The sequence below is a fragment of a genome, unplaced genomic scaffold (assembly GCF_019419815.1).
Source record: "Pyrus x bretschneideri cultivar Hongxiangsu unplaced genomic scaffold, Pyrus_bretschneideri_v1 Contig28, whole genome shotgun sequence".
Lineage (NCBI taxonomy): Eukaryota > Viridiplantae > Streptophyta > Magnoliopsida > Rosales > Rosaceae > Pyrus > Pyrus x bretschneideri.
This window is the reverse complement of record NW_025999590.1, coordinates 3,474,527-3,489,347: the sequence shown is the minus strand read 5'-3', so window position 1 is coordinate 3,489,347 and position 14,821 is coordinate 3,474,527. Positions and strand designations below refer to the sequence as shown.

Below are 14,821 nucleotides of genomic sequence, written 5' to 3'. Positions count from 1 at the left end.
AGCGGAAGGTTTTAGGGTTTTTACTAGAAACATAATTTTGTAAGTTGTACAGTTTTGGCTAATGTTATATTAATTTATACAGACAAATGTATTGAGAAAAAAAGAGTAAGTGAAATTGGATACATACATGGAATGAGAATTTGAATAACATCCAAGAAAAGATAAGTTTGTTGCAATTTAGTACAACAAAGATGGAAATTGGTGTCTTATGCAATAAAATATTTTTAGTGATAGCGGTATATAAGAGTTACAAAAGTGTTGCAAATCATGCTATGATTAAATAGCAGTTTATTTGCCAATTTTATAATTTTTAAAACAAAATTAAATGGTGCTCTAAGATGGATCAGATTTATGCAAATTGGTAACTTAGTTTTGATTATCTGGAGTAAGAATAATCATTTGTCTTCTCTTCAGAGGAATTAACTATTATCAATTTATATAGATACTTTCTTCTTCTAACTTATTGTGAATACATGGCTTATTATTTGTTTGTCTAGTGAAAGATTTAAGGCCAATATTCAAAAGTATAAACAGACATCCTTCCACTAAAGATAAATCCTGCCCATATTTTGTAAATCTGTGAAAGAAGATATTAAATTAAAATATGTGGAGAGGGTAAATCTCTAGTGCAAATGTCAACTTTTATACTTTTATCTCTAGTGAAAAGAAGCTAGTGTATATATATACATATATATATTTATATATTAGTAATAGCTAATTCGCCTAAAGAGAAAGCTTAGTAAAAATTGTAATTAAATGTAGAACGTCAACAAAACAATTAATTAATTTTACATACCTTTGAATATTTGTGTCTTCATTGCTTGAAACTGTATTTGTCAATGTTGTATATCCCATGCTGAATTAGCTGTTTTTTTTCCCCTAAAATTGTAAAATACAGTGTTAAAAAAGGGTTCTATGGCAGTTAATAAATAATATATAGTAATTAGTTGAGATGGATGGAAACAAGGAGTCATACGTAGGATGAAAGAGCAAAAACTAAATTTGAATATAAGAAATAAAAAACAATTTGTAATTCATTATCATGCATTGTTATCTAATTTATGCTAAACATAAAAGATAAAGTCTATTAGTAAGAATGAAGCTAGTGTTTTGGAATGGGTGTTCTAGACGCTAAAGAATTGAGAAACTGAGATTAAGAGCAATTCTGATGACGGAATTGAGAATTAATAGGTATATAATGAAAAAGTTATCTTATTGCTAAGTTTGAATTTGACTAATGATAGGTATATATAATGAAATTTTTTTGCCACAAAATGAAATCTGTACAGAAAGCATGTAGTCAAGTGGGAAGCAATGTTAATTTGAAACGAAAAAAAGAATTCAAATAAAGATGAAATGCCAATTAAAACTTAAATGGAAAAAGGATGAAATAATGCCTCAAAAAATTATAAATGTTTCTCTAAAACTTAATTGAGAAGATAAAAACAGTGACCCACTTTTTGTTAACTAACATCTCTGCAACAGTTTTAGCATAAAAAAATTTGCCTTGCTGGCTAAATTTTTCAGCTAATCAAATTGCTAAGCAGCACATATATAGCCAATAAATAAGATAAACTAGATATTTCATGTATACTTAATATATTAGAGTATAAAACTTAGGCCAACTGTGTAACCTTTAGGCACTTAATCGCATCAGGACATTATTTTAACAAAAACAGAAAAATATTGCATGAAATTTTTTTTTCTGCGAAAAAAAAAAAAGGAAACAGGGGAAAGCAAAAGCATTTCCCCCTATACATACTTGCAAAAAGTTACCATAGTAAACCACAACACATAAAAAAATTTACAACACATTGATAAAAAAGACCATGTGTCAATACACTTAGCTAACCATTTTCTAGGCATAAACAGAACCACCACTGACTAAATAATAATGTTCTGCAAAACTAACATAATCCTACAACCGCAGAATAAGAATAAGTCACAAAAATAGATGACAATAAGAGAAAGTAGAAAACAAAGAAAATTGAAAGGAAACCAAATAATCTCAAACTAATTGAACACCTAATTTCTGTAAATCCAAAATTAATAGCTCCTTATACATAGTTGCCAACTTATTACAATAAACCACAGCAATGCATAAAAAGCTTTACAACACATTCTAATTAAAATCTACGGAAAAAAAATGTTTAAGTTTTTTCCATTTTAAAATCAAAGAAACAAAACCCACAAATTTAAATAACCATGTGAATCTTACCCTCAAATGTTTCATAAGCACAAGAACCATCTAAGATGTTGTTCTCCCTTTGCAAATGCAACCTGCAAAACAAATCAAGTAACCAAAAAATAAACGAAAGGGTAAGTAACAAAGCTCAAAAACCCTAGGACAAAAATGTCATAAACAGGATAAAAATGGTCAGCAAGTCTAACTACGACAGATAACAGTGTAAATGTTACTAATATAACTTGTCACACATAATAAACAACACTATTAAACAGGAATATTAATCCAGCAGATTTATATACCATTATAAATGTTATCAAAATGAGCTGCAATACAAAGAAGTGAAGATTTATACCCACCAGATCCTTCTCACAGTCCAAAATCCAAATAACGACTTCAAATCCATAAAATTACAATGAAATTAATACCAAAATGTACCAAACTGTAAAAAATAAAATGCAGCAAAGGCAAACTGCACACATGAATTCAACAGGCCAAATAAGCAAAAAGATTCATACCTCAATTGAATTTTGAACTTGATTCTCTCACTAAAAAATCTTAATCTACAAAACCAAATTAGTTTTATTAATAATAAAGTAACACGATAATGCATCAAACAACATAGAAAAATAAAATCTAGTAAAGGTAAAGATAAATTCAACAATCTAAATAAGTGCAAACATTGATACCTGAACTGAATTTGCAGGTTAATTTTGTCGTTTAAAAATTCTGATCTACAAAACCAAATCAGTTCTATTAACACCGATAAGTTAAGAATTGATACGAAAAACAAATCTATATTTGAGGCCTTAAAATATATTATAAGCTCAATTAATACAAAGAAAGAATCAGCACACTCACAACCTTGTATTTTCACCAGTACATATGCATATTGCTCCATGTTCCTAACACCAGAACTAACGACTTCAGATTCATATGAATTATAGCCAAGCCAAACCAAACCATTTAGGTTGTCAATAATGCCCAAATAAGCAGTTTAGCTTGGTTTCTTGAGTAGATCAGGTTAGTCAGGTTGCTGAAGAAACAACTACACACCAGTTCTCAAACTGCACAACTACTAAATTACAACAGTATTGTATCGATGACTCAAAATGCTCTCTAGAGCATCTAGGTACCCAGGTTTTCAAATAAAAAACTTATCCAATTGAATTCAATTAAAAAAAAAATGATCTCTCAGATGAGTTACGAATTAACAGAAAACATAACAAAGGCAGTGGAAGCAGTACGTCGATGTCAGCCATGAAACTTAGCTTATTCAACTAAGCGGGCCTGCTAACCAGAATGCTCAGACCTGGATCCTATTTTAAAAAAAAACCCATAAATCATCATGACCTCAATCAAATATAATCAAGATAAGAACAACATAACAGGCACAGATCACATAATCGAAAAGACGTTTCGCAACTCATCCACAATCATCAACAGCTAAATTAAACCCAAAAATTAATCATGATCATCCATTTGTGTTGCTGGAAATGTTTAGCCCTTAATTAAAACACCAAAATAAAAAATTCCTCACTCACAGTACAAAACCGAAACATACAAAGCAAAACCCAAAAATTAATCATCAGTATTCCTCGTTTTTTTTTTCTTTTTTTTTTTTATTTTTAAGTTTGAGGGAAAAATCGAAGCACAAACAATCAAAAAACCCAAAAAAAAAAAAAAAAACAACACCAAAGAGATAAATTATATACCTGACCCAGAAAAAGCTAGGAAGAATAAAACCCTCAAACTCGAAGAAAAATGTTTCCTGCAACCACATTGCAAAATCAGATATAACAACCAAACGTAGAGCGCGAAAAAACAAAGAAATCGCTGGGCAAAAAAGCCGAATAGCCCAAATTCACAACAATCAATCATAAAATTTTCTTCCTAACCAAACAGAAAATAAACCAACACATGTATCAACGTACCTGAACGGGAGCGATTCGTTTGTACAAAACAAGGGAAAAAAAGGCCAAACACCTTCGAGAAGACCCGATCGGAACCGAAATCAAAAGACAGACGGGAAAACTAAAGAGAAACGGAACGACAGAGAGAAAAAAGAACAGGAAAAGAAAAGGTCGAAGATCAATCATAAAATTTTCCTATAAAACGCAAGGTGGCCAAAGCTCAACCAAAAACACCAAAAAGCACCTTTCAAACGGGAGCAACAGCTGCAAACAAAGGGAGTATTTGAGCTTTGTTAGACTTGCTCAAATTATCAAAGGGAGTATTTGAGCTTTCTGTCGGAGTTCGACTTGCTGACCATTTTTATCCTGTTTATGACATTTTTGTCCTAGGGTTTTTGAGCTTTGTTACTTACCCTTTCGTTTATTTTTTGGTTGCTTGATTTGTTTTGCAGGTTGCATTTGCAAAGGGAGAACAACATCTTAGATGGTTCTTATGCTTATGAAACATTTGAGGGTAAGATTCACATGGTTATTTAAATTTGTGGGTTTTGTTTCTTTGATTTTAAAATGGAAAAAACTTAAACATTTTTTTTTCCGTAGATTTTAATTAGAATGTGTTGTAAAGCTTATTATGCATTGCTGTGGTTTATTGTAATAAGTTGGCAACTATGTATAAGGAGCTATTAATTTTGGATTTACAGAAATTAGGTGTTCAATTAGTTTGAGATTATTTGGTTTCTTTCAATTTTCTTTGTTTTCTACTTTCTCCTATTGTTTTTAAGGACCTCGTTGTTGTCGCAGTGCTTGGGCAAATTGAAGTTCCCTGAGCTCGGAGGCCGGCGAATATCTTCGCCGCGATGGCTCTCCTCCTCCGCTCTCTCCTCCGGTTGTTCTCCCTCTCCCGCCACGACGGCTTCCTCCGCGCCGTCGTCGCCGCTGAAGTCGCCCCATCCGACGTCATTCTTCGAACCAATTAGCTCCCTCTACCTCTCTCTCGGCCGCAGAGATTGTAAATGGTCGAGCTCAGGTGCGTCGCAGGGGATTTAAACCCGGCAGAATCACGAGGAATGCGCTTTCGCTTTTTCGCTGGTTTGTGTGGAAGAATCTCTCTCTTCTACTTCTCTCTCCTCTCAGTGTTAGCCGAAACAAAAAAGAAGCCGAGAAATGATACCACGCATTGCGGGTGCACTGAAAGGCCTTGAGGTCGGCGTCGTTGCACTCATAGTCGTTTCGCGACAACTAATCAAGGACCGTTAGTTTAGGATCGTGGTATATATACGATCAGTGATTGAAGACCTATCTTTTGCATGGTGTTTCTGAGCGCAGGTGAGCGGGTCTCCGTTGCGAGTGTGTGAGAGAGAAACGCTTTTCGCCGCGTGGATTTTGATTAGATAACTGTTTTTCCCGATGAACTAATAATTCTCCCGCGGGTCCGGCCGTTTCAATGGGACCCACGTTTCTGGTTGGGTTTTTCTACTTTGAACGAGCATTCTCTCCGGATGTTGTAAATTTTTCAATTACATTCGTTCATCGTAAATTATATGATCAATTTTTGTTATGTACTGTTTATATTTAATTTTAAATAAAAGATTTACAATAATTTTTTATTACACAATATACGATAAACGGATATGATTAAAAGATTCATGATATCCTAAAAAAGAGGATCCTCTTTCTTCTGATTTGTTGTCCGCATGGGGATTTGGGTTTGCACAGGTGGAAGAAAGAAAACGGCTTTTGGGTAAGATAATGGGCTTTCAATTCTAACATTTAAAGCCCATTTCACCAGGCCCAACCCAAAATAACAGGTTATGGATCAAATCAAACACGCTGAAAAACTGATTGCAATTTGCATTCATGCATCTTTGGGAGAAGAACTTGCATACAACTAAAATACTAAGGTGATAATGTTTTAAACTAATCATGAAATATTATTTCAATAAATTAAAGCACATGACGATGCATAAGGGATTGGGATACCACCACTATGTAGTCCCATTTCTCTAAAGTTTCGTATGTTTTCACTTGTTTAATCTAATACTTCGAATGAGCAAAATGTTAAATCATGCATATAATAGTTATGATTTTATACATGCACCCCCAAATTATGGCCCGAAAATTTGCCACAGGACAAGACCGTAAATGATTGGGGTTGAATTAGGAAACACGATATGTTTTGTTGTTTTATTAATAACTGCACCCCCAAATTATCAAACAATCAACAAACAACGGCCACGACATTGATTCAATTAAATTGATATAGTCAAAGTCAAAATCAAGCCTTAACATGATGCCATGTTATTAATGGAAGGAAGATCAAAATTACACTAGTACACACTCTCCTGCTACAAGTATGGGCTGAAAATGTGCCACAAGACAATCCCCCACCAAGTACTCACCCGAAATGCAAAAAACACCCCAAAAACACACAAACCTTCAACCTCATACAACCATGGTTGGACCACGGAGAAGCAAAACCCTAGATAAACCGAATCAGTAGAAGTCGCCTGTTTTGCACCCAGGGAAATGGGCGCCTCCCACCCATATGTTTCCCTCGATCGATTTTCTCACGTTCAATCCGAACAATTTTGGATTGTCCCTCAAAAGATCTGCTGCTTCTTGATTCAAGGGGTCCTCATGGTTAGGTTCCTGCATTAAGAAACTAAGGATTTGAGTCCACACAAAGTACACATCCAAATAAAACCTAGCATAAAAAGAACGGATAATTTGTTTGGGGTCACGAAATATATTTAACGTTATGATTAGAGATACCGTGAATAGGTGATACAATCCGTAAATAACAGTGTTTATATTCAAGACAGGTTTCCAGTCTTCCCGAAGAATGTTAAGGCAAGTGTTTCCTTCTAAGTCGATGTTGGGATGGTAGATCTGCGCAGATTGGTATGCATTATACAACACCAGATATATAAGATGGTTTGGATCGTAACCAATAGACTCGAAAGTTTAGTTCCGATATAACTTAGGTTTCGTTACCTTGGTTTTGCACTTGACCTTCGGAGGCTCGTGAGGGTAGACTGCGGGAACTTTAAATGTGAAGACAAACCCACCACCCCTACGAAAAGAGGCACAAAATGTCGGATTCAGCAAGATGACATCGAAGTTGCAAAATCCAAAGCTTCAGATCAAAGGTTACTTACATATAATATCCCCGATAAGGTGTAATGGTGATCTCAAAGTCCATCAAATCATCCTTTCCATTGGGGAATGAAATCTTGCATTCTTCTGGCATGTTCAACTCACTTATATCTACAAGACAACAACATAATACAATTGAAGGACTACAACAACAACAATAATAAAGCATTTTCCTATTAAGTGGGGTCTGCTATATGAATTATAAAACGTCATTGCGCTCGGTATTATGTCATAATACAATTGAAGGACTAGTTGAAGGAATTGAAATAAACATTGAAACCTTGCCTTTACGTACTTTGGAGTTAAACGTGTATTTAGGAACTTAACATGCGTGCAAGAGTATAACTTTGTACCACATTGCAGTCCTAAAATTATATTAATTTACCTCTATGAAGACGTAATTCTCCTGCACTTTGCTTCTTTACGAGACCATTCTCCTTCGCGTTTTCAGCTGTTTCCTTTTGCTTTTCTTTCACTTTGAACAACCTGATCATGGTTTCTGTAATTAAAAGAAAAGCACACATTTAAAACGGATAATAAGATGAACCATACATGTCTGTTGCAAGTGTAAACAATTCGTGAAAAAAACCATCGAAGAAAACCTGCTCGACGAAATGCCGCCGAAAAGCAAAAGGAAAGGAAATGGAATGGGAAAGCAAAGACGGGAGAGACACAACGAAGACGGACAAGGAATGAAATGGATTTATAGTCTTCCTTTCCTCTCTATTCTTGTCTTCCTGCTACTTGTTCGCGCGGCCACAGGCTACATTTTAAAACTTTAATTATTTAGTTAATTTGATGGTGCTTAATTTCAAATAAAGCTCTTGAGAATTCTCCTGTTTTCATAAAAACCCCCTAAATTTTAAAAACCAGACAAAACTCCTTCAATTACATAAGACTTGTAACATATGCAGAGATGTGTATGTGCCTCTAGGAAGTCGGATATACATTTTGGTATACCAAGTGTAATAACATAATTGCTTGGAAATTTAAAGAAAAAAAAAATATTTTCAACTAATTATATTAGAACACTTAATATACAAAACTATAACTACTTTTTTTTTTTTTTTTTTTTTTTTTTAACCGAGCCATATGTTATACACTAAAATTTTCTTTAACACATGTGCATAATAAGTTAAAATTACAAAAAAAAACAACCTCGCAGATTTCAACTAGTGTTTAGTTAATAAATTTTGATTAAATCAAGTAAAATCTCCGAACAACTCGGCCAAACCCTCCTATCCCATGCATGAGATGAGATTCTTCAAAACCATTTTCCTACGTTTATGGGGAAAGTATAGTTTTCTTGTTTAATTTAAATAGCAGTCGACCATACCATATTTCATATTGGGAGAGAAAAACTAAATATGGGTCTACGAGGGAAAAAATAATGAAAAAGAATAAAAAAATAGCATACAGATTTTGAAACAAATAAAAATAACGACTAAGAAGGAGCTATAAATAACTATAGTATATTAGCACTCCACATGTGACATCCAGTCGTAAAAATTTATTTTATTTCATTTTAAATAGTAATAAAATTATCAAAACGCCTGTGAGATGCTATGTACGCCTCCCACTTCAAATTTTTTTTTCACTTTTTATTCTTATTTTACTACTTTTAAATAATACTTATTTTTACGAACACGTAACCGCAGACCTAATTCAAATCGAATTTTCAAACAGCCAAATTAAGCTAAAAACAGTGAAAATTTTATTTTATTTCATTTTAAATAGTAATAAAATTATCCAAACGCCTGTGAAATGCTACGTACGCCTCCCACTTCAATTTTTTTTTTCACTTTTTATTCTTATTTTACTACTTTTAAATAATACTTATTTTTACGAACACGTAACTGCAGGCCAAATTCAAATCAAAGTTTCAAACGGCCAAATTAAGCTAAAAACAGTGAAAATGCACTCTTTTCTGTCGTACTACCTCACTCTATCTCATTAATTTGTCATCCAACAAACATCATCCTTCACATCCCACCAACGTCTCTCTTAATCTTTTATTCTCTTCTCGGCCAAACACAACAAAACACCATCACCACCTCAAAACTCCACCAGGCGTCAGCAAACACTCTCATAACTATCCGGGACTCTGCAACTTTTTGGCCATGTCACACTCGGAGGAAAACGAAAATTTTCCGTCTTAATATCATTGAAATCCGACGAAAACTGAATCGTCTTGATAAGGCTTCATTTTCTCACTCAAACTCCCCCTTTTATGTGAACATTCTTAGCATGCATGTTCGTTTTAGTGAACAGATAGATATGATTCTAAACCCACCATGTTTTCTAGCAAGTTGTAGGATTTTTTCAAGCTAAACATTGTTGAATTAATCGAGTTTGTAAGAAGGCTTCCCACAACCCCTAGGCTACAGAATTGAGTTTCGAACAATAAACCTGTCTAGAAAGTCTGAATTTGGCAGCCTTCTAGGCCATTTATTTTGTTTATTCCAACCATCTCAGCAATCACTCGTAGCTGGGTTCTTAGATATTTTAGAGAATTAATAGAGGTAATTTTATGGGAGGGCAGCTTAGATATTTTAGAGAATTAATAGAGGTATTGTTATGGGAGGCAGATTTTTTGCCCTCCCACCCCCTCCTGTTTTGTTTTGTCTCTTCCTTAGCTTTCTATAAACTCAGTCCCTCTCTCTTTTCATTTTATAAAATGAAAGCTCGTTTAGATATCATTCTTCTTTTTATTTACGCAGCTATTTTCTTGTATCTCATTATGTACGTCCGATTTTCTTACCTAACCGAAGAAAGGGGAGGGGAATAGCCGGGACAACCATTGATTCCTAAGTCACATAAATAACCACCGGTTCCATGTCGGCATCGATGGCCAACAGGGGGAAGCAGTTACTGAACTGGAAATCATATTCACCAAGGCAACGGTATCCTTTCATATCTTTCACATATTCATCGTGTCCTCTATTACGATTATTCCAACTTTCTCAGCAATTACTTAAAAGTAGTCGGGTTTTTTAAAAATTGAATACGGTAGAGAATTAAAATAGGTATTTTTATAAGTTAAGACTGTATTTACAGATTATACCTGAATACATAATATTCATTTTCATTTTCCGTAACATTTAAAATAAGATTAAAGATATCAGGTAATATGAAAAGTTACGCGAAATGAAGAGGAATATTATGTATTCAAGTTTGATGATGTTCTGTAAATACAATCCTAAAACTTACTAAAAAAACGTATATTAATTCTCTAACATATCCATTTTTCAAAAACCCTGACCACTTTCATGTAATTGCAGAGAAAGCTGGAATAAACAAAATAGAAGGCACATCAAATACATGAAAGATATAAAAGGCTACCGTTCGCTTGTTGAATTTGATTTTTACTTCAGCAGCTGCTCGCCCTTGTTGACCACCGATGCCGACATCTTACTCAGGAACTGATGGTTACTCATGCAACTCAGGAGTCATTGGTTGTGCCGGCTGAGCATTCCCCTTCCCATCCTCTGGTGGTCCTTGGGTTGGGTAAGAAAATCGGGCGTACATTATGAAATACAAGAAACTAGCAGCGTAAATGGAAGGAAAAATGATATTCACACGAGCATCCATTTTAGAAAAGGAGAGGGAGAGAGTATAGAAAAGATAATAGAGGGGGAGACGGGGCAGGAAAGGAAGGAGAGACGGACTCGAGAGAGAAGGTGGTGAGTGAATGGGCGGAGGAGAGTAGCTGTATAAATAGGGATTTGTTGTACGTGGCAGCTGGCAGGAATGGCGTACTACAGATTTATTTGGACAAGTAAAAAAGGAAAATAGAAAAATAAAAAATATATAGCCAATGTGACCGCAACGGCACACTCAAAACTTCCAGAACCCAATGATTTTTTTCGTTTAAGAAAGGTACATTTTAACACTTTAATTATTTAGTTAATTTAATGGTGCTTAATTTCAACTACATGTCTTAAAAATTCTGGTGTTTTCACAAAATCTCCTAAATTTTAAGAAGTAAACAAAACTCTTTCCATTACATAAGACTTGTAACATATGGAAAGATGTGTCTGTGGGTCTTGGAAGTCTGGTATATATTTTGGTATACCAAATGTAATAACATAATTACTTAGAAATTTGAAGAAAAAAAATATTTTCAACTAATTATATTAGAACACTTGATATACAAAATTATACCTACTTTTTCTTTCTGTTTTTTTACCAAGCCATAGGTTATAAGGAAAACTAATGAAAAATGGTTGAAAACTTTAAGTTTTAATGATAAAGATAAAATAAAGGGTAAAGTGAATAGTATCAAAATTGATTTTTTAATGTAAAAATATGATTTTTCATTAAAACGAATAATACCGAAAGTTTTTCATTAAAGTTCTATATATTATATGCTAAAATTTGCTTTAACATATGTGCACAATAAGTTAAAATTACAAAAGACACCATCTCATATTTCAACTGGTCAAAGTGTGTAATAAGGGTCCCATAACTCATCAAAGTGTGTAATTATGATCTTTTTCATCAACTACGTCAAAAATTTTGTCAAAATGAGTTATGTTGGAATGATCATTACTACAAATTAGGTTAAAATTAAGGAATCATTTCTCAAGTTGAATTAAAATTGATGGATCAATAATAATGAATTTTTAATTAAAAGATCATAATTGCACGTTTTGATGAATGTCGAAGGACCATAGCCCCTAAACCACATAATTGAGTTTCGAACAATATACCTCTGTCTAGAAAGTCTGAATTTGGCATAGGCCATTTATTTTGTTCATTCCACCTGGTCTAAGCCATCACCACGTAGTCGGGTTCTTAGGAATTGAATGTCGAATTAATAGAAATATTTATGGATTTTAAGATTGTATTTACAGAATATTATCGAACACGAATGCATAATATGCTTCTCTACTTTATCAAACTGTTGGTATTACCTAATTTCTTTTTATCTTATTTTTTAAGATATAAGAGAGCCCTAAATTTTCTGATCTTTACTATCAGAATAAATACTGTTATTTTAATATACTTCATAAAACTAATTGATAAAAATAAAAAATTTAGGAATTACGAATATGAATTATTTAGTTTATCAATTACAACTTCCATCTTTATTTTTTGTTTAAAAAACATCAGGAAACTGTGATAGAGAAGATTAAGAATCCACAGACCGTTTTTTCATTTTTAGACATTTGTTTTTACGCAATTCGCAGAATGTATATGAAATTGGTTGAAGATTAAATATACTGCCAGTGTAATTTATGCTGTCGCTAGAGCATTGAACCTAACGACAACCCGAACCATAAGGGTAGAAAAAATAAAAAATTTCACTAAATTTAATTCATGTTCAGCGAATTGTATAGTAAGTGTGGAGGCACATAACTTAAAAATGAGAAAACAGTCTGCAGATTCTCAAATCTCTGAATTACAGTTTCCTGATAACTTTTAAACAAAATAAAAGAGATGAAAGTTGTAATAGATAAACCAAGTAATCTATACTTGTAACATTTAAGTTATTTACCATTATCAAATATACTAAAATAAAGATATTTATATCTAGGGTAAAGTCTAAAAAAAACAAAAGTTAAGAGTTCTAATATGTCTTAGAAATAGGATGATAGAAATCAGGTAATATGAACAATTTAGTAGGATGAGGCATATTATTCTAGGTCGATGATGTTTTGTAAATACAATTATAAAACTCATAAAAAATCTACATTAATTCCCCAACGCATCTAATTTTTAAGAATCCAACTAATTTCGAATTAATTCTGGGAAAGTTGGAATAAACAAAATAGAGGGCATGATGAATACGTGACAGAATATAGCCACTCTGGTGAATATAATTTCCACTTAAGCAGCCACTCCTCTTCTTGACCACGACGCCAACATGTGGCTCAATAATGGTTGTTCATGCGATTCAGAAGCCAGTGGTTGTCCTGAGAGAGCATTCTCCTCGCTCTCTCTTAACTTTCTGTAGACTCATGTCTGTAGACTCACATGAGTCTACAGAAAGCTAAGAGGGAAAAGAGGAGAATGCTTAGACGGGACATTGGCTCCTGAGTTGCATAAACAACCATCGGTTACCGAGCAACATGTCAGCGTCGGTGGTCAAGAAGGGAAGTAGCTGCAAGTCTACATAAAGCTAACAAAGAAAGGAGAGGATATAGCGAAATAAGGAAGGGAGAGAGAGATTGAGTCTACAGGGAGAAAGAAAAGAGGGTGAGTGAATGAGTTGAGGCGAGTAACTCTATAAATAGGGCTCTATCAAATTGTCATATCCAACTTTCTTTAAAGAAAAAATAATAAAAAAGGTTAAAAAAACATTGAATTTTAAAGATAAGGATAAAATAAAAGGTAAAATGAATAATATCATGATTGACTTTTTAGTGTAAAAATACGATTTTTCGTTAAATAAACAATAGTGAAAGCTTTTCATTAAAATTACCTTTTCTCTAATACATATAAACACAACTCTCAGTTATTATCTGCTTTGTTAAGAAACAAAACCAAAATCCGTGTTGATTTTATGCTGAGAAACAAAACCAAAAACATTATCGGTTAAAATTATTATAACTTTTAAAATGAACCTCTATTTATAATTGTTGAATTAAATTTTAATAATTTAAATTTTTAAATTTGATGAATAAAAAGAAAAAGATCCGAAAATAATCCTTTTCGAACTCTAACCTACCCTGAAATAATAATTTCATCTTTATCACAAACCGAATGCCGTATCCACCATTAGATATTTATGGTTGAAACTTCAAAAAGTGGAGATAATTAGTAAGTGATAATCGTTTGACACGTACAATGGTAATATTATATGTGAAACCCGTATTTGGATTCTGACCACAAACAAAATTCTTTGTTTCCACATCTTTTATTTGGAAACACCAGTTGAACCTACGAACCTATGAAAGATGTGATAAGCTATGACTGATTGATTGCAGGCTGAGAGAGGGCAGCCTAGCATTTTCTGACCACAACTTTTCTTTACCTATTGGCTTAATTGCATGTTTAATTTATGCATTTTGAGGGTATCGCTACAGTCTTCTACTAACTCACTCTCCCCCTACTCATTCTCTCTCTTAGCTCTTTGTAGACTCACTGTCTTTTTCCTTCCTCTCTTTCTCTCCCTCCTCCTCTCTTAGTATCGTCTCAATGCCTCATTCCTTGCTGCCAACGTATCCTCATGAGTTAGCTATCATTATCTCTTCTATTTACAGAGCTATTTTCTTCATTTTTATCATGTGCGCTTGTTTTTCTTACCTAACCGTAGGACCATCGGAGGATGAGGAGGGGAATGGTCAGCGGGTTTAACAAGCAGGCCGTGGTCAACAAGAGCGCGGCTGTCGTGACCGTCGTCAACAAGCATGCGACGGCCGTAGACGAGATCAACAAGATGTCGGAGATGGTGATTGTTGACCTCGTCTACAACCATCGTGCGCTTGTTGACGACAGCCACAGCCGCCGCACCTTTGTTGACCACAGCCTGCTTGTTGACCCTGCTAACCATTCTCCTCCCCATCATCCGATGGTCTTACGGTTAGGTAAGAAAAACAGGGTTACACAACAAAAATAAGGA

General features: G+C 33.8%; 2 protein-coding genes across 4 annotated transcripts; both read right to left on the bottom strand.

Annotated features, from left to right (window-relative positions):
- Positions 1-409: 409 nt before the first annotated feature.
- LOC103955439 lies at positions 410-4,237 on the bottom strand. 3 transcript variants are annotated; one of them, XM_048588228.1, is made up of 5 exons: positions 3,901-3,956; positions 2,875-3,497; positions 2,704-2,748; positions 2,219-2,280; positions 410-879 (listed from the first exon to the last, which is right to left on the bottom strand). In XM_048588228.1, exons 2-5 carry the CDS (start codon positions 3,084-3,086, stop codon positions 815-817), a joined length of 384 nt encoding a protein of 127 aa, XP_048444185.1. In that variant the 5' UTR covers positions 3,087-3,497; positions 3,901-3,956; the 3' UTR covers positions 410-814. The 3 variants fall into 3 exon arrangements, 1 of the variants encoding a protein (XP_048444185.1); XR_007259836.1 differs by adding an exon at positions 4,120-4,237 and having other exon boundaries at positions 410-2,280; positions 2,704-3,504; XR_007259835.1 differs by adding an exon at positions 4,120-4,237 and having other exon boundaries at positions 410-2,280; positions 2,704-3,497.
- A 2,083-nt stretch (positions 4,238-6,320) lies between these two features.
- LOC103955437 (NEDD8-conjugating enzyme Ubc12) lies at positions 6,321-11,445 on the bottom strand. The gene is given in 7 exon segments (XM_009367333.3): positions 6,321-6,635; positions 6,637-6,747; positions 6,871-6,987; positions 7,093-7,171; positions 7,257-7,365; positions 7,640-7,753; positions 7,857-11,445. Coding segments are annotated over 6 exon segments (717 nt in total). The 5' UTR covers positions 7,749-7,753; positions 7,857-11,445; the 3' UTR covers positions 6,321-6,443.
- Positions 11,446-14,821: the final 3,376 nt, after the last annotated feature.

Bases quoted from the DNA above. Each gene is read 5' to 3' on its own strand.
- LOC103955439 (XM_048588228.1), bottom strand. From the start codon at position 3,086: ATGGAGCAATATGCATATGTACTGGTGAAAATACAAGGTTGTGAGTGT. The intron at 2,749-2,874 runs GTATCAATGTTT...TTGGTTTTGTAG, and splicing joins AACCTGCAAATTCAGTTCAG to ATTAAGATTTTTTAGTGAGA. The intron at 2,281-2,703 runs GTATGAATCTTT...TTTGTTTTGCAG, and splicing joins AAGTTCAAAATTCAATTGAG to GTTGCATTTGCAAAGGGAGA.